The following is a 19,090-nucleotide window of genomic DNA, read 5'->3' as shown; positions in this document are numbered from 1 at the left end:
ACGAGCAAGTGTGATGAAAAGTATTTAACAAGTCGCTAGTTAGATCATAAGTAGAGTATTGTGAGTACTAGTACTCCCTCCATGTATCCACACACTGATCCCACAATAAAGCCAAAAGGTTTCGATCTGCCCCGCGAGCTCTGGTGCCTTTTGAAAAGGCTAAGAACTGGGCATGGCCGTTGCTATTCCCTGCAACATAAGTGGGGTTGGAGGGATTCTCCACTCTGCGATTGCGGTGAGGAGGAGCAAACCATCGAGCACATCTTCCGGCGCTGTCCCCTTCATTCCTACCCCGGACCTGCTGAAGACATGGACGATCTGACTCCTGACGTAGCTGCCTGACTTAGCAACCTCAAAGCTGTTCTCTGATTGCCCACATATTTCTAATGCCATACGATTAAATAAATTGATAATCAATTGGTAATTCTCCTAATAAGAAATATTTACTGCTTACTATGTGTTGGTGTGCAATAAAGAGTTATTGTATTGTATTGTATTTTTTGCCTATGTTACACACACACTAAGTACATAAGTAGCCTAAGGTAGTTCAGGTATTTATTGCAAATTAGCACTAATTTAAACTCAATTAAGTAACAATGCCTACTAAGCCATTATTATTACGTAATTTTATAAATAGGTAGATTGTTTTGATTTTTGATTTGAATGCTGAGTAGTTTAATTTACAAAAATACATACGTCGAACATAGAGTCTCCTCCTTTGGAGTCGGTTTAAAAATCAAAAAAAGAAGCCATGAAAAAACATACTCATTAGTAACAGGCTAACAGGAACGGCGAAAAGGTAATTGATGTATCTACGTAATAATCTTGCTACGGCGAAATACAATTTCCCATGTTACGAGTAGAATGTTTATTTTTACTTACACATCATTAATAACATACAAGTCTATTCACATAATTATGAATAGGCATTCATTCGGTAATGTATGTTTTCCTTTATAATACTTACATATAGGTAAGGTAATGGTGGTACCGGTAAAAATTAGACATATTGCCAACCAGCGGACTTACTTTAATGACATTAACTTGGCTTGCGAACGTAGGGCGGGGACAGCATCGATATGATTGTTTTGAAGGATTAAGAGAAGTCTCTTCGTTCCATTCTCCATACAAACGTAGTCCCGGTCTCATTTGAAAACTAGGCAACAGGAATAGGTAGATGAAATTTTGTAAGTATGGACTAGACGTAGGTAATTTATCTATGCTATCAGAATTACAGGAGCTCAAAAGTCGACAAAAAAAAAGATGTCAACTTTGTACAAGATTTACAGACTAATAAAGCATTTATACAAAAATCTAAAAAACCACAGGCATAGAAAATTTAATGAATATCTTGATTGTAAAATATCATTGATTTCTGTGCTATACTTTTCGTATAATATGAAAATAACGAAACCCAAAATTCAACCGCCTAAATCTTGAAAAACCTACAGCTATCTCGATATAAATTACGGACGTCGTTGCGGAAGGCATGGGGGGGACGGCTGAGAGCGCTTATGTCACGAGCAATAAAGACAGCAATATCCCAAACGAATACCTAACGCGGCCGCGCATTTTAGCAAAGTGACCTAATAAGTTTTTTCTTGCTCGCAGCTTAAATTATGTAGGTTAAATATGTAGGTGCATTTATGTTTGGTAATTCGTGCGTATCAGTGATTGTTACTTTGTTATAATGTATGAGTGTCCTAATACCAGACCGCTGATCTTCATAACACAGGTTATCCTAGCATGAAGATCAGAGGATCTTTTCTTGAAGTATTTAACAAACCTTTTCCGACTTTAATTTCATTGTTATGTATAATTCTTGCAACTAGATCTTATTATAGTTAAGATCTCAGATTTGTAAGTGCATGCGTGGTTTATTATCCAATAAATTATTATTATTATTATTATTAAGCTTATAACTGAGTCAGAGCCCATTGCCAACTGCTTATCATCATGTCAGCCGAAAGACGTCCACTGCTGGACACAGGCCTCCCCCAAGGCTCTCCACTCAGACCAGTCTAGTGCTTTCCGCATCCAACGTGATCCCGTGATCTTAACCAGCTTATGTGTAATTTTTATTTGTGTAGTCATACCTTGTTTCTGTGTGTATGTCACAAAACAATAGCCAATAGACGTGTCTGTCAATGAAAGTTCGACTTTAGCGACATATTCATTAGATAGGAACTTGTTTAAAAATTGATAGACCACTTATTCGGCTGATGGTACAATATTTCCAATTCGCGTTTATCGATAGTGGTCAACGCCCTAAGCAAACCGCGGCCACCCCACTTTGTAAAATTCGATTAGCGTGGACACACACAATATTGTCTGCTAGTATCCCGCTGGGCTTAACGGAAAAACATCGTCCATTAAACGCGTTCAACGGAAAATGTGGTGTTGCCTGGACAGTTAATAAGGTAAGTGATTCGTTATTTAAAGTTTAAACCTGCGAAAAGGCGGCTTTTGCGTATTTTTATGTTCAAACTAGCTTCCGCTGCTGATTTTACTAGTTTTCCTAAAGTTTTCATTCGTATGTATTACTGTGTTATAAAACGTATAACTTAGTTTTCCATAACAAAGTTTGGCATAATGTCTGTGATATGAAACTCTACTGTTTTTTTTAATGCAGCAGATTATTTTATTATAATAATTTCTAAAATCAATAGGTACTGTTTTGGATGTTTTATTTAAGCATACTTACTATACATTATAGCATATGAAACCCGGACAAACGATAGAGAACCGTTTAAAAGAAATCTTAAAGCGGAAAGAGGGTGAAATTGTTCTTTGTAAAGAGTCATTTTACAAATGAAAATTGTAGTATGACACTAAGTGCTACAAACAAAATATTGTTTTTTATTCCAGTTTTAATTTTTTTTAAGTGCAACCCTAATTTACTAAAAGCAGAGAAAACATAGAAAGAAGAAGAAAGCATAGAAAGTCTGTTTACATTTTTAGGAACTGTACTCAGTATCTCCGGAATGAGACATGGCAAGATTCATAGAAACACCTGTCAAAGAAACTGAATCGCGTACCAGGAACCTTTGTGCTACTAATGTCATGTTGGCATCCCTTGCATCTGCCAAAGACTTCATGGTGAAATTGATTATGAAAAACAGAACCCTGCTACGCCATTCAGTTTCCTCGATTGTACCCTTCTTATGCCAGGGTTCGGCAAACTTATGAGATGGAAGCGCCAAAAGTCACAATTTCACAGCCTACAAATAAAGCTTGCCTAGGAGGCGCTTAAAGAGCGACGAATATTTTCATTTAAATATCGCAGTACTATTTACTTAACTAGATTATAAAATTAGATTATGAATATTTTTACCTAGGTATTTATTTTATCAGGCAGGCAGTTGAGGGAACCTAAATGTGCCTGTATCTGTTCCTGTAGCTGTTCCTTGGTCAAAAGTATTCTTTGTAGGTACCTACTGCTAATGTTTTGGCCCAGTCAGTTTTAAAATTAAGTAACATTCAGTGCTGAGACTGCATATAAGGTAGTTTGCTTCATTTCTTGACCACTCTGTACATATAACAAATGTCTGCCAGGATTATTATGGGATTTTTTAGTGGTTAGTTTAAATTAGTGGCCTCGCATTGGTGGGTTGCATGATTTTAAGGGTTCTGATAATACAATAATATAATTATCAATATTAACTTTCGCATTTATAATACACGTCATAATTAGCAGGTGGTAGGACCTTGTGCAAGGTCCGCCCGGATTGCTACCACCATCTTGCTCGCTAATCCTGCCGTGAAGCAGCAGTGCTTGCACTGTTGTGTTTCGGCGTGGAGAGTAAGACAGCCGGTGAAATAACTGGCACTTGAGGTATTCCATCTTAGGCCTCTAGGTTTGGCAACGCATCTGCAATACCCTGGTGTTGCAGTTGTCTATGGGCGGTGGTGATCTCTTACCATCAGGAGACCCACTTGCTCGTTTGCCATCATCAAATGGTGGAATATGGCTTTGAACTAACCTAGCTATTAAGATACTTTGAATAATTAGGTATGTAAAAGATCTGAAATAAATACATATTTGATCACTGAGGAATTTTGGACGAAAAGACACTGCGGGCTTTTCAGGTTGCTTTACGAAAAAGTTTACGCCACTTGTACACCCGTACGTGGTATGAAATAACAACTGTCTTTCTATACATAATTGCCGACGTGTTGTCACGAGAAGTCAAGAACTTTAGACGGCTGATTGGGAGTTGCGAACAACTTTCAATCATTAATTTTTGATTGTTCACTTGAGATGCTGAAGAAGGCTTTCAAGTAACCAGGCATTAGGCTAGTTATAATATTAATTTATATTTCAAACTAATCGTTTTCAGCTTTCCTGTCTAGTTTCACTTGCAGGGAAGTGACTTTGTTACATATATAGGTACCTATCAAAATTCTATTATTATCATTTCTTTCTTTGTAATAGCTGTCTGCTATCATAAACCTTTAAGGAAACTATAGGTCTAGATTGTGTTAATTTAAGTCTGCTCATAATTCTGTATAAGACTGTTTGTTTCTTATCAATAAATAAAAATAAAAATAAAAATAATGTAAAGTTTGGAAGAAGTTTGTAGAACTTACGAGTATAGTCAATTTCCACGACCGGCTTTGAATCATATTACTCTGAGGTGCTTTTCAACATCGCTGATGTACATTTTTAGGGTCAGTCTACACGCTCAATCATACTAGCGCAAATTCCAATTTGTACAAGTATGTGCGTTGAGACGGCAAAACGGTATACTTACCGCTACCGCACAAATGGCTTTGTGGACGCCATACAGTTTTTGAGCCAATTTTTGCACAAACCGTTTGCACATGCAAGTCGCAGCGTGTAGCCGTGCCTTTAGGATTCCGTTTTCCTATAGCAGGGATGGCAAACCTTTTTTTGGCGAATGTGACTTTTTTTATGAATACAATAATGCTGGCTATGACGTGACATAGAACGTTCTTGTATATCTAAGATCTAGAGCGACAAACGAAATCCCTGTTAGGAACTACCTATCGCACCCATTTCCGAACTTGACGCGCTTTGATTGTAATTTTTTGTTCCATTGACAAAAAAAAACAATATTTTTTCCACACCTCTCATTCAGAAAACTAATTTTCCTCCCTGACGAAAGGGATCAAAGTGCAACTTTTCTGTTCAAGGCTTTTCGAAGCTAGCTGATAATTATAAAACCACGCTATTTTTTATGCTAGTTGCTCTTTAAATATATTCAGAATTGTTTTATTTCAATTTTCGTCATACTCGGTGTAAAAATTGCATGAGTTAGGTACTCGGGAGCAAATTATTTTCATATTGGGCGTTAACACTTGAATCCCTCATTACGCTCAGGATTCTACTTTAGAATCCCTCACTAAGCTCAGGATTCTATTGTAGAATCCTTCGCTACATTCTGGATTAAATGTACCGCCCTAAACCACAAGCAGTTTCAGATCCAATAAAAAAAGTCTGGAGTTCCAACAAAATAAATGATAGCAGCCATTTGAGTTGGCTGTATACGACTTGTGCCAACATATTTTCCATGGCCGTTTGCACTTTTTTAAAAGTTTTGAGACTCGACAATAATAAATTATTGTCGAGCTAGCGCGCCTGCAATCTTTTTACACGACTGCCCGAAGGAGGGTTATTAACTTTTTAACTTCTCGCTGACCATAAAGTATGCACACCTTCTGATATCTAAGAAATAATGTTGACTTTTACGGACATTTTTGAGAAAGTCTCTTGCATACTCTTGGTAGGTGCTTAAAATAGTTATATTTAGCGAGTAAATCGGTAAGATGACAACACTGTCTCCCGGAACAGTATTTATTTTCTTGGCACCAAAACTAGTTATGATGATTTTAATTCTAAGAAATTTCCTGTTAGTCATAAATCTCTACCATAACGTAAACAGTGCATCATAATTTGTCTAGACGTGGGTGGAATTTATATACAGGATGGCCCTTTTGCCCATTTAGATCTGTCAGTATGAGATAGTCTGAAACTAAAAGACATACGAAGATCTATTCTTAAGAACCATGTCATCGATTTTAGTAAATAAAACTTGCTTTCAGTCCGGGAATCGCACCCGGACGCTTTGAAAAATAAAACCAACATAATTATAAATATATAATACTATGCAAATATTTGTTCATTCTAGATGTCGTATTTCATAGTAACATTTATTGTTTATAACCTACACTACCGATATCCAAATAGAAACAATGTAAGGTTTGATTTCCGAACTGAGTACATGTTTTTTTTTATTTTAATGTATAAATGCAGTTTTTCTTGTTACTAAAATCGATGAAATGGTTCCTAAGAACAGATCTTCGTATGTCTTACAGTTTCAAACTTTCCCGTACTGACTGATCTAAATGGGCAACCCTGTATTTCATCATCATCATTATACCAGCTATAAGACGTCCACTGCTTAGTAAGTTTAGTGCCTATAACCAATAATAGAAGGAATAGGAACGTCACTCGACCGTGCAAATGGCTAAATAAAAAATATTGTGTACTTTAACACTCTCGCTTCGCTCGTCGTCATAATAAAATTTCCGAAACCTAAATTGACAGCAAAAGTGACCAATTACATAACAGAAATCTTTTTGGAGTAGGAAATGTTTGCCCCCTTCCAGTACTGGTTATGTAAGAAGGTTATGTCAGAGCAACAAGATTAAGTACCTGTGCTTATTGACACATAGACGATACTTCACACAAACACGATACCAATTATATTATTATTAGCTTTTGGCAATGGCTTTCCGCGATCAGTCAGTACCTGATCATCCATTCCAGCAATCATTTGCCTTCCGGTAAGCTATCGCCAATACACCATATCATCAACATAACATAGCAACCATACTGCCCTAACATCCATCAGTTCTACAATCAATGTGCCCCACCCACTGTTGCTTAAGAAAGATACACAATTCGCTGAGCTATGTCGTAAACAATTTCGTAGATATACTCTTACCTTACTTTACGTCATCTTAATGTATTTTATACTAGTCTTTGCCCACGTCTTTGCTCGCGTTAGCCATTATTTCTGACAGCAAACTATAGATAAACTTTTAATCAAAGTGACAGATAAAGAGAAACAAATGAAGTAATCAGAACATAAGCTGCGTTTGTTGGGCTGCGAACTGGGCACTAGCGGGTAGCGGGGCGGGAAGCGGAGTAAAATGAAATAAAATAAAATAAATTTATTTGCTAAGAATACGGTATTCAAATGGATGTTATTATTGTTTCTCCAGTACTCAGTCATGTACTCGTATTTAGCCTACATACAGGCGTGCACAAATATTTATTTAGATTAAAATTGAGAATTACATCAAATGTAAATTAACACGACTGTTAAAAAATAATGAAAATAATACAAAATTATGCAAATTATCAAATTTTTCATGTCTTGAGAATTTCGTCAAGAAGCCAGCTTTTTAATTAACTTTTAACTAAATTCCCCTGAAGAGACCGTATCTCTTCGAGTGACTCTAGTCTGTTGTATAACTCAATGCACATATTAAAGATATTTCGCTTATAAATTACTTTGCAACATCGCGCTTTTAGGACAAGGTTCCTCCCTTTCAGTCTCGTCTTTCTTTGCGTAGCTTCCCTTCGCTTTCGGAAATAATAAAAATGGGTGTGCACAAAACGCACACCTCCCTTATGTACCTAAAGGTGGCTCTGCTAATCGCCACGCACTCGCTGGTGTCCAGTCCGCGACCTTATGGACCTTTTTAGGGTTCCGGAGCCAAAATGGCAAAAACGGAACCCTTATAGTTTCGCCATGTCTGTCTGTCTGTCTGTCCGTCCGTCCGCGGCTTTGCTCAGGTACTATCAATGCTAGAAAGCTGTAATTTTGCACGGATATATACGTAAACTATGCCGACAAAATGGTATAGTACCTCCCATATAGACGTAATTTGGGGTGTTTTTTTCTCATCCAACCCTATAGTGTGGGTTTATCGTTTTATAGGTCTTTTAAAACCATTAGGGGTTTGCTAGGACGATTTTTCGATTCATAGATTTGTTTGCGAAATATTCAACTTTAAAGTGCAAATTTTCATTAAAATAGACCGTCCCCCCCCCCCCCCCCGCCTCTAAAATCTAAACCGGTGGGTGGAAAAATTTGAAAAAATCAGGATGCTAGTAAGTAGGTATATCAAACTTTCAAGGAAAACTATAACGGCTAAGTTTGCTTGAGAATTATTAGTAGTTTAAGAGTAAATAGCAGCCTAAGGTGTAAAATATACCTAAACTTGGAAGTCAATCAATGCAAAATCAATGCAAAAGTTTGTGATCATGTATTGTGTGTGTGTGCCTGCATGCGTGTGTGTGTGTGTGTGTGTGTGTGTGTGTGTGTGTGTGTAATTTTTCGCACATTTCGCACATAAATTCCGAAAAACCTTCGGAAATGACGATCAGCTTCAGAGGCTATATAGGTCAAACCACTAGGTTACCACGGCTTTTTATGTAATGTTTAGTTAGCAAATAACTTTGTGTATTAAGAAAGAAACTTTTTCAATGTTTTTTTTTGTACTTTTTACTCTATAGAAGCTGTTACACACTGTCAAACGCCAGACTCCCGCTACTCAGCATTCGATAAAATCGCGAACGGCCGTAAAGAATCTTTGATCCACACGTTTCGGATTAATTTGTTTATGTTGTAAAAATGGCGCGCTCTATTTATAGTCCTATCGTTACAGTGATTTAAGATGCAGATTGAGATCTTCGACTGTTTATACACTAGTTCATTTGGGGAGGATTAAAACACGCTCGAAATTAAAGTGAAGTTGAGTTAATGTTTAAATTTTTACAAGCCTTTATTTAGCTTGCCCTGTTTATTGTTGTTTTTTTGTTTGTTTCAAACCTTATAATATGTTAAATTTGATCCACTTCTAGTGAAATTTGGTATACTTATTTTCATAATGTAGGTTGAATAACAATGCAAGTACAGTCCGCAAAATTGCTCTTATGACTTATTAAAGTCATTTTTAAAATATTGGCATCATAAAACGCAGAAAAAAATTATGAACTGGTGTTTGATTAAAGACTACGTAATTTTTCATTTATTAAATAATCGGAAAAATGACATTATATTTTTATTCGGTTAAGTAATGTTATCTAACATCCAAAACTAAAACTATATATAAACTAAACTAATGTTACAAAATAAACATGTCATCCAAATTTTCTGCCCCAGGCATTGACCCCAAGACACTGTCTGAACTGTTATTCCTAATCTTTGCGAGAGGTAAGTGCCAGCCCTGGGGTCGCCAAGTAATGTTAAATCCAAGTGAATAAGAAATTCCGCAGCAGAACTAAAATAAATCAAATAGTATTTTTTGCAAATTAAGATAAGAATATAATTTATTTTTCTCAAGAATGTCAGTAAAAGTCTACATTATTCCTAACATATCAGAAGTCTAAGTGCATAATTTATGGTAAGCGAGAAATTAAAAAGTTTTAAAGATTGCAGGCGCTTTAGCTCGACAATAATTTATTAGATATACTTTTTAGAAAGTGATAACGGCCATGGAGTCATTTTGCAGGTGGTAGGACCTTGTGCAAGGTCCGCCCGGATCGCTACCAACATCTTGCTCGCTAATCCTGCCGTGAAGCAGCAGTGCTTGCACTGTTTTGTTTCGGCGTGGAGAGTAAGACAGCCGGTGAAATTACTGGCACTTCAGGTATCCCATCTTAGGCCTCTAGGTTGGCAACGCATCTGCAATACCCCTGGTGTTGCAGATGTTTATGGGCGGTGGTGATCTCTTACCATCAGGAGACCCACTTGCTCGTTTGCCATCCAGTCGAATAAAAAAAAATGTTGGCACAAGTCGTATACAGCCAACTCAAACGGCTGCTATCAGTTATTTTGTTGGAACTCCAGACTTTTTTTAATGGATCTGAAACAGCTTGTGGGGTTTTCGGTGGAAAAATACACCTGCTTTTTTTAATGAAAAAAGGCGGGAAAGCATGAAAAATTGTATTGGAATAAAATTAAATGTCATAATATATTTTGTTGAGAAAAGGTTTATTCTAATTTAGTTTTTTTCTTCACCATTTCTGAGAAAGCTTTAGTTGGACGTGCGCATGCGCATTCAGAATTTTACATAAGCAGAATGTACCTATGTTTGTATTTAAAAGTCTTAAATTGACAGTGTGCACCACAATGAACATGACTCAATCTATTTGGTAACGACGGTAGACTATAAGTTAACGAGGACGTTTGAATCATAAACTTTTTCAATTTAGTCAATTTAAGGTTAAACACGCTTATATATCTTTGAAAAATGTAGCCAACAATGCACACTTTAGGTAAAGACAAAAAGAAAATTCTCCAATTTACAGCTTCCTAAAACTAACAGTCTCTGAGCACGACCATGGATGGACAGACAGACAGGCAGAGGACGGACATGGCGAAACTAAAAATGCACCCCTTTATGTGTCGATGTGCGATCTAAAAAAACATACCTACGGTTCAATTAAAGTAAAAGTTGGTAAAGCTTACTTTAAAACCATACAGAACCCTAAAACCTGGAATTAGCCGTAAAATCAATTTACAACGTCCATCTACATTCAGTTTAGCAATTTTAGCATTGATTCACAAAAGTACATAAGTCTCGATTTAAAAATAGCCAGTCAGTTTGATCTTCCTTAACGGAGAACGTGCGTTCCTAAAATTCAGTGCAAAAACATGGGAAATATGAATTGGTGTTACTAGGCCTATTTTAACCAAAACTAACTTTTTTACTACTCGTACCTATTTATTGTATGTTTATCGCAAGAACAAGATTTTAGGACGCCTTTGTTACTGACGTTCTAGCTGTCGAAACTTCTTAGTTCTCGTGATACTGGCTGCTACTGGCATGATTTAAAAAGCTTATGTTTGATTTTCGAATATTTCAATCTGTACTGTGATTGGCTGAGAGAAGGACGCTTTAGTCGCCTGCGCATAAAGGAAAACAATGATAAATCAAAAAACATGAGAGTTTAAGTGTTTCTTAAGTGGATTGTCGACAGTTTTTCTTTGTTTCAAAAACCGTGTTGCGCGTTGATAATGCAAACAGTAAAAATGTGGTTGAGAAATGTACGATTTTAAGTGGTCAGTGAAGTGAAAATATAAGAAATGGGTTAAGATAAGTGAAGTGAAAAAAATCAAAATGAAAAGGCGAAAAAAAGAACACAAAGTGCGCGTGCGCTTCAATGTCAATACTTTGGTAAGCATTTGATAACTTAAGGGGTTAGGTGGGTTTCAGAGGTTAAAAAAAGGGTATTATTACTATTTTTTTTAATATATACAATCATATATTTTATTTAAAAATTCCGAAAACTCAGCCGTTGGTACCTCATCTCCATCGATCTCATCTCCTTTGACGTCTCAAAAAAATTCTCTTGCCGTGGACAGCGTAACTCATTATTGGTTCATCTAATATGAAAAATCCAAAAATATTTCGTTAGTACATGAATAAATCTCGTTATTGGACGAAGGAAAAAAAATTGATTTTTTGACAGACAAACAAAAAAACACATTTTTTGGTCAAATTTTCGCCATGTCTTGGCTCGAAAAAATCAGTTGTAATAAAAAAAAATCCTTCTTTCAATGACTAGATAATGTTATTTTAAAGATGTGTGTACCGACTTTAAAAATTGAGTTTTGAGATAAACGCGTTTATGAGACGAAGCGCTGCACTGACGTGGCCTGATGGGCGGAACTTCCGAAGGGTCTATCTCTTAGAATTTTACTCGGATCGATTTTAAATTTTAGGAGAATATTTAAACATATTGTACTAAATAGTAATAAGACAAAAAAAATGATTTTTTGAAATTTTCAAACCCACCTAACCCCTTAATATTATGTTTTTTTCGCACATTCGTTGTTACCACAAAGAATACTCCTGTATTCGCAAATATATATGATCATGAGATTAATGTAGATATTTATTTGCGAGTAAAATATTGAATTTCTACAAATAAATGCGAAAGTTTGTGAGTGTGTTTTTGTTTATTCCACGCTTCAGGTCACAGCTCATTAGAGCCACCCACCCGACCAGGTGGTCCAGGTGGGCAGGTGAAGGCCTTGTTGACAACGAGTGGACCTCGCGTGGTCCACGAATTTCCTAGTATTCACTATGGCGGCGAGCAGCGGCTGTCACCGAGTGGTCCACTCTCCGTAGGCGCGTGGCAACCTCGCGAGTGAGGCGATCCGGTGACGCTACGGAGTTGGTGTAGTGAGCACATACCCATACAAATCTATATTATGAAGAATACTAACCGCTCGAGGCGAGGCGGTGCTGGTCGGGTGCCGGGTGGCTGTAATGAGATGTGACCTTAAAACGGCTTTGGCTATATGGAATGTAGATAAACGTCACGGTTAAGGTACACCGTAGGCGACAGGCTAGCAACCAGTCACTATTGTACCGTTTTTGTCAAACTTAAAACCTAAAATTGCTAAAAGTGGCTCCGAAGCGGTAACGTTTCGTGTGCTCTGCCTCCCCATTTGGGAATACAGGCGTGATTTTTATGTATGTATGTATAAACGTCTGGAATAAAAAAAACTACTTTTTATCCCAATATCCGCATAGGATCCTCATAATATAAAATCCAAAAATCTTTATCGCTAATTCTAGAGCCATGAAACACTGAATGGTTGTTCAAAATTATTGGAAATGTAAATGAAGACCACGACATAATTTTTGGGGATTCCCAATAGATTGAGTAAAATCAGGAAATTTAAATTAACTACTGAAACTGAATCTAATGGTTTACGCGTACGAAGCCGCGGCTAAAAGGTAGTAGATACATATTTTATATTGTAAAATAATCATTAAGTTTACTGGAAGCAAATTCGGTAACCTCAGACCTGCCCTAATATTGACAATAAGCTTCCATAAGTACGCGCTGTTTGTTTATCATCACCCGTGTTCACTCAAAGACTGTGTACACACGAGTCTTGCGGGTTGTTAGAAATAGGTGACAGTTCTATTCCGACAGTCACCTAAAGTGATACATAATTTAGAAAAAAAAGTTGTGTTAAGGTGGTGGACAGGCATGCCTGCCTGATGGTGAGCAATCACCGTATTAAATGTTTACGTGATTTTTTAAGAAGTGGAACGTACGACGGTGATAAGGATTTTGTTTTTTGATATTTGTCTTTTTTTTAGTAGGTTTGCCTTTTTTCTCGGGGGTTGCAATGTTAAAAAAAGTCCACATATATCTAAGTTTTGATCCGATTCCAGTTATAAATTGGGTTCCTTTATTAGTGTTAGAAGTACACAAAGAGTGTGCAACTAGACCACTACCAGTTTGTCCATCTATCATGGGCTGCAAAGGTCTATTAAACTGCAAGGGTAGACACTTTAAAAGCTAGAAAGTATGTGTTAGTTTGGCCGCTACGAGTATCGTAAACTGCTTAAACTTTGCCCTCTGGCCCCAACATTGCCTGATTCGATTTAGAGTCGATAACTTAGCACCCTTTAGGTTTTAAAACTTTTATCCCCCCGTAGTAATAATTCCCGTGTAGATAAAAGTTTAAAACCTATAAGAGTGCTAAGTTATCGACTCTAAATCAACTCAGGCAATGTAGGGGCTAGAGGGCAAAGTTGAAGCAGTTTACGGTACATCGGCAAATCGTATTTTGTTGATCTTACTTAAGTAAATTGTCATCCAAAAACATAATACCTAACACCGCTACGAGTATAACCTTAAGAACCTTAATACTATGACGATACCGTTTGTTTTTCAATATGAACGTTGTAGTGGCACGTGCTAACTCGGTAGCTAGCGGCTTTGCGATAATAGAGACAATGGCCTTTGAAAGATAAGGGCTTGAAGTGAAAAATTCACCTGGGAAGCAGAGGCGTCTTTACCTATAGAGCAGGGTGTGCGTTGCACACGGGCGCAGCGGTGTTGGGGGCGCCGGCCGCGGCACTTTGTACCTATTCCATTTTGACCGCGCACTTCCTAGATGGCGCTAAAGTAATAATTGCACACGGCCACTACATGGGCTAAAGACGCCGCTGCTGGGAAGATTTATACTATACGTCCGATACACTGATTTAACAATCAATTAAACTTTGGGGATCAATAAATGATCTAGGTAAATTTAAGTTTTTTGAAAATGTTGCAAAACAAAAGTAGCTTAGTTTTCTGAGTAGAACCGAACCTTGAATTTAAGGCCATTGTCAGAGAGTCGATGCCGTCGAAAAGTTTCGTCCTGTAGTGACGATCTTTGCTGCACCACAGTTCTGACTCTCCTTGAGCGGTCCGACTAGCATTTCGTTAGTTATTTTTTTACTTTCTTTAAGTAACGTAAATTTATGTTCCCTCTACTGGACATGGGCATCGGCAACCAAACCCATCATCATTATCAAATTAGCCGTTGGACGTCCACTGTTGGACATAATGGCCTCCCAATAGACCTCCGTTGCTTCGGTGGGAAACATCCACCGTGAACCCGCTGCTTTAACTAAGTCACCGTCCATCTCGTTGGTGGACGTCCTACGCTGCACTGAAATGAAAATGAAAAAGTTTATTCCACACACAATACACAAACAATTATTACTACTAAAACAACAAAAATATAAAACAACAAAAAATCAAGCAAATTGTGTGTGAAAAAGGTCCCGCCTCAGCATAAGAGATGTCGCTAGTGCTGCTGCATAAGTAGCGTAGTAGAAATAAGCAACCTGAGATATGTATGCATAGGAAAAATTCGTGTCTAAATTCCTGTCCAGCGGTGGCGTAGGGGTTATAGCACGCAGCACGGATTGCTGAGGACCTGGGTTCGATTCCCAGCGCTGGTCTCTTTTTCTGGTTTTTCTGTGCATCCATGTCTCAGTTTGTATTTTCGATATAAATGCGGACTCCTGGGGTGGAGAGCGCTGGTCTTCCGGCGAGACCATTTCGACACCTCCTACGTATACTGGTACAAGTGCATAATCATAAATTTACAGGAGAGCTGTTCAAAGGTTCCAAAACCTGTAAACTTTCTCATTTGATGATATAACTTTTCAAAACTCCAAAGAAAATATTTGCTTTCTACCTGTATTCATGGAATTTGAAATTTCTTTATAGTTTTTGAGAAAATTGCAGATACACTACTATACGCGTATTTTACATCTTGTAGTTGTGCGGTATACTGAGCTAATTACCACTTGCTCCAGTATACGGCGTAATGCGTAGATTACTGATCTAACGATATTTTTATATTGTATATGAATTTTTAGATGAAATACTTATATGGCTTGCAATGAACAATAAAACAGATGCTCTTTTACCTTCATCTATTGATTTATAAACGTTTTTATCACTTGCATCAATATACGCTAACATTAGCATGCCACTTGTACCAATATACCGCTAGTAATGTTTTAAACGTGCTATACAAAATACAGAAATATACCTTTATAAAAAACCTCACTTGAAATATAAATGGTTTTATTAAGAAAAGTAATTGTATTAAGTGCTTTAAATTAATGGAAGCACATTCGATGGATTCGTATTCCTGTTCAAATGTGTACTCGTATTTTATTGTGAATGGTTCCTCATGTGATACATATATCGCATCGCACCCATTTGTATCCACGTAACGGTTTAGCTTTTTGTGCCTCTTCAGGGTTCCGTACCCAAAGGGTATAAACGGAAACCCTACTTCTATATACTACTTCGCTGTCCGTCCGTCTGTCACCAGGCTGTATCTCATGAACCATGATAGTTAGACAGTTGAAATTTTCACAGATTATGTATAACTGTAGTCGATATAATATATATATAACAAAAAATAGAACAGAATAAATATTTAAAGGGGCCCCCATACAACAAATGTAATTTTTTTGCCATTTTTTTGCTAATCCTAATGAAGTTGTATAGATGGTATGGAACCCTTCGTGCGCGAGTCTGATTAGCACTTTGCTTAAGCCAAGCTTTGACATGAAATATTGAGTCAAAGTCAAAATATCTTTATTCAATTTAGATTGTAACAAGCACTTATGAATGTCAAAAAAATCTACCACCGGTTCGAAAAAACCTCTGTTGAGAAGAGTCTGGCAATAAACCTAGGTATATTTTGTAAACAGATTTACAATCATATTTTAGTGATATCTATACATCACAAGTATTTAGCACAACTACATATTTAAAACAGTTCTCAATTCGCTATTTGGAGTAAGCACTCGCCAATGCGGATCGGAATTATTTCCAAATTTCCCTTAATCATTAATTTTAATAATACGCCTTATATATTAATGTCTTCTTGACAATAGATTTAAATTTTGTGTCTGTTTCCGAGTCTTGGGAAACTTCTATAACTTCATACGGTTTACCCGTTTTCGCCATATACATAGCCAGGTACCATTTCTTAGGTGTGTAAAAAAAAATGTGTATAGGGGGTTATTAAAAACCTGTACTATACTTTAAGCCACATTAGGGCTACTAATTACTAATATGATCCAAGTAGAAAAATACTGTGATTCGAAAAAAAAAAGTTTTGCATGGAAGTGGAGTCGCAAGAAGACTTTCTAATTTCGATGTTTTCCCACTTATATCGTATTAGTAATCAGTAGCCCTAATATGGGTTACAGTATAGTACAGGATTTTTTTTATCAACCTGTAGGTATATTGAAATTTACTGTTCTCATTTTATTTAAAGCATGCCTGCCTGCCTTCGCCTTCTTTTTGGGGATGCTCAACTACCAGAATGCAATGTAATACTGCAATGTTATATTTCTAGCACGCGTACATGTAGGTATAGCCGAGGAAACTGAATCACGTACTGGTACTGGGGTGGAACCGTTGTACTATCAATGTTATGTTGACATCCCATACATTTGCCAAAGAAATCATAGCGAAATAGATCACGAAAAGGTTTCACATTGGATTTAGTTTCCATGACTGTCTATGAGAAATACGGCTATTGTGGTCTTGCCCTCCGCAATTGTCAGACCAAAACATGTTTTTTTATATATACTATCAAATTATGTGTTCGTAGAACAGTTTAAACGGTCCGCACGCAGCGACGGCTAGCGCGTACACTGAGGCAACTGCCAGTTACACTGGACTTCCCCGGCCCTGCGACAATATCGGTGCCGCGTATAGTGGTGCATGTCGGTTGCCTCAGTATACGTTGTACCGATTAGCAAAACGGTGTTAGATGCATTCATATACGTCACTTTATTTCCAAAACTAATAGGAATATCCGTGCAAATTTTTTGTGGTAGGTAAATAAGGAAATATTAATCACAAAATTGCAAAAAACTAAAAATCAGAAATTTGTCACTTGTACCAGTATACGTAGGAGGTATCGATTTATTGACTACTGCTGATCCACGGTCTCCATTCGAGAACTTTTCGGCCTCGACGACCATCTGATCTCCGTATCTGCCTGACGATTGCTATTTCAACGAGCTAATTCACTTGGCTATGTCGGTGATCCTCGTTCTCCGACAAACCGAATCCAGTGAATCGTAAATTAAAAGTACGTTAAATATATTTACGGTGGAAGTCGTAAAATCTCGTGGGATCGCAGTTCTAAATCTTATTAACGCAGTGCCATAGTTTTATGGTTTGTGTTGAGTTTGCGTGGTAGTGATTTAAGTTTTGTGGTGAGCTATTCTAATTTATTGAGTACTAGCTTACCTACCCGCGACGCGGGAGCTATGCAAGTTTCCGGGACAAAAACTGTCCTTTGTTCTTTCCCGGGGCTCAACCTACTGCGTACCGAATTTTTCATCTAAATTGGCTCTGCGGTTTAACCCTTGGACCATTATTTTTTTTATAGCTATGAATCGAAAACTTTAACGAAGCATGGATTATTTTTTTTATGATTTTTGAGAAAGAGAAATATGTAAGTATATTATTTCGGGGTTTCCGAATTATAAGACGGTGATATGTTTGCCGCTATCAGCCAAGGGCAGTAAGTGGCAAGACCGTCATGTCAGTTTGCTGGGGGAACTGCGGGTGGCATGAAGTATCTAAAATGAATAAATTAAAAACCAATAGAATGATAAGAAATAATTAAAATCTTTATTTAACTTCACTTAAAACTTAATTCTTTCAAATAAATAACCGGCCAAGAGTATGTTTAATACGTAGGTATTGTATATTATTTCCAAGTAGGTATTGTAATCCCAGCAAAACTGTGGATAGGTTGCTAGCATCTTATAATTTTAAGTATCGAATTAAGCTTTTGCTCCATATAAAATCAATAACAATAATAGCCTAATAATATCCTTTAATAAACACCAAACACTTAACGGCATAATGGCAAATCACTGAATTCTGCAAGGGAAATGATACAACGCGATTTTTTTTTATCATCTCTCGGGACTTGATCATATCCCTGAGGAATTTGATCAAATCCCTGTTTTTATCATATCCCTGCGACATATTATATAGGTTATCTTATTTTTTTATTATTTTCTTAAGTCGGTAACTTTTTTTCTCTTTTTTTTATGAGAGACGCAAACGGGCAAGCGGGTCATCTGATGGGAAATGATTACCACCGCATGAGTGCCAACTACCAACTACTCAAGGAGAGCGAGACCAAAAGAGCCTTCAAACACAAGCAGCATAAATTTAGTGGCATAAATAACAGGTCAATCGTATAAATTAGTGGCATAAATAACAGGTCAGTCGAATTGATGTTTATTGGAACCACTTTAGGTCAAGGTCATTTACTCCCTAGGGCAGCAAAAGCGGTACGGGGAAAATGCAATGTTACGGTTGCGTATAGAATTGGGTAGATAATCAAAACAATGCGGTTAATTAATGAAGGACGTGGCCATTTATTGATCATGTACCGACCAGTGGCTTTGCTCAATATCGTAACTCGTAAGCCATATGAAAGCATACAATATTGTTTTCACTTCTCTTGCTCATAAAATGTTACTTTAGTCTCTGCATATCGGGACTAAAGCTCCTTTTTATTCTCTAGGGATTATAGTATTTTTTTAATTAACGTTGGAAACCCCTAAGCAGCCAACACGGTGTTTGTAAATGGAGGATTTTTAGGCGTGGAAATAACCTGAAAATGACAACTGTGCAAAAATATTTAAAAAAAGCACGATTTAATTTCGTGAAACACAATTACTGATA

At 37.1% G+C, this 19,090-nt stretch overlaps 1 protein-coding gene across 2 annotated transcripts in view; it reads left to right on the top strand.

Moving 5' to 3' along the window:
- Positions 1 to 2,351: 2,351 nt before the first annotated feature.
- trp (transient receptor potential) overlaps positions 2,352 to 19,090 on the top strand; it is a 64,199-nt gene continuing 47,460 nt past the window's right edge. The window contains exon 1 of one of the 2 annotated variants that reach the window (XM_074098464.1): positions 2,352 to 2,420. Coding sequence is in view for 1 of the 2 variants with exons in the window: in XM_074098463.1 (XP_073954564.1) it covers positions 11,161 to 11,217 (57 nt within the window). In the remaining variant the exon portion in view is untranslated. Of the gene's footprint in view, positions 2,421 to 10,680; positions 11,218 to 19,090 lie in introns of those variants that run through there. The other variant, XM_074098463.1, reaches the window with a different exon arrangement.

This window comes from Choristoneura fumiferana, chromosome 15 (assembly GCF_025370935.1).
Source record: "Choristoneura fumiferana chromosome 15, NRCan_CFum_1, whole genome shotgun sequence".
Lineage (NCBI taxonomy): Eukaryota > Metazoa > Arthropoda > Insecta > Lepidoptera > Tortricidae > Choristoneura > Choristoneura fumiferana.
This window is presented reverse-complemented; position numbering and strand designations above follow the sequence as displayed.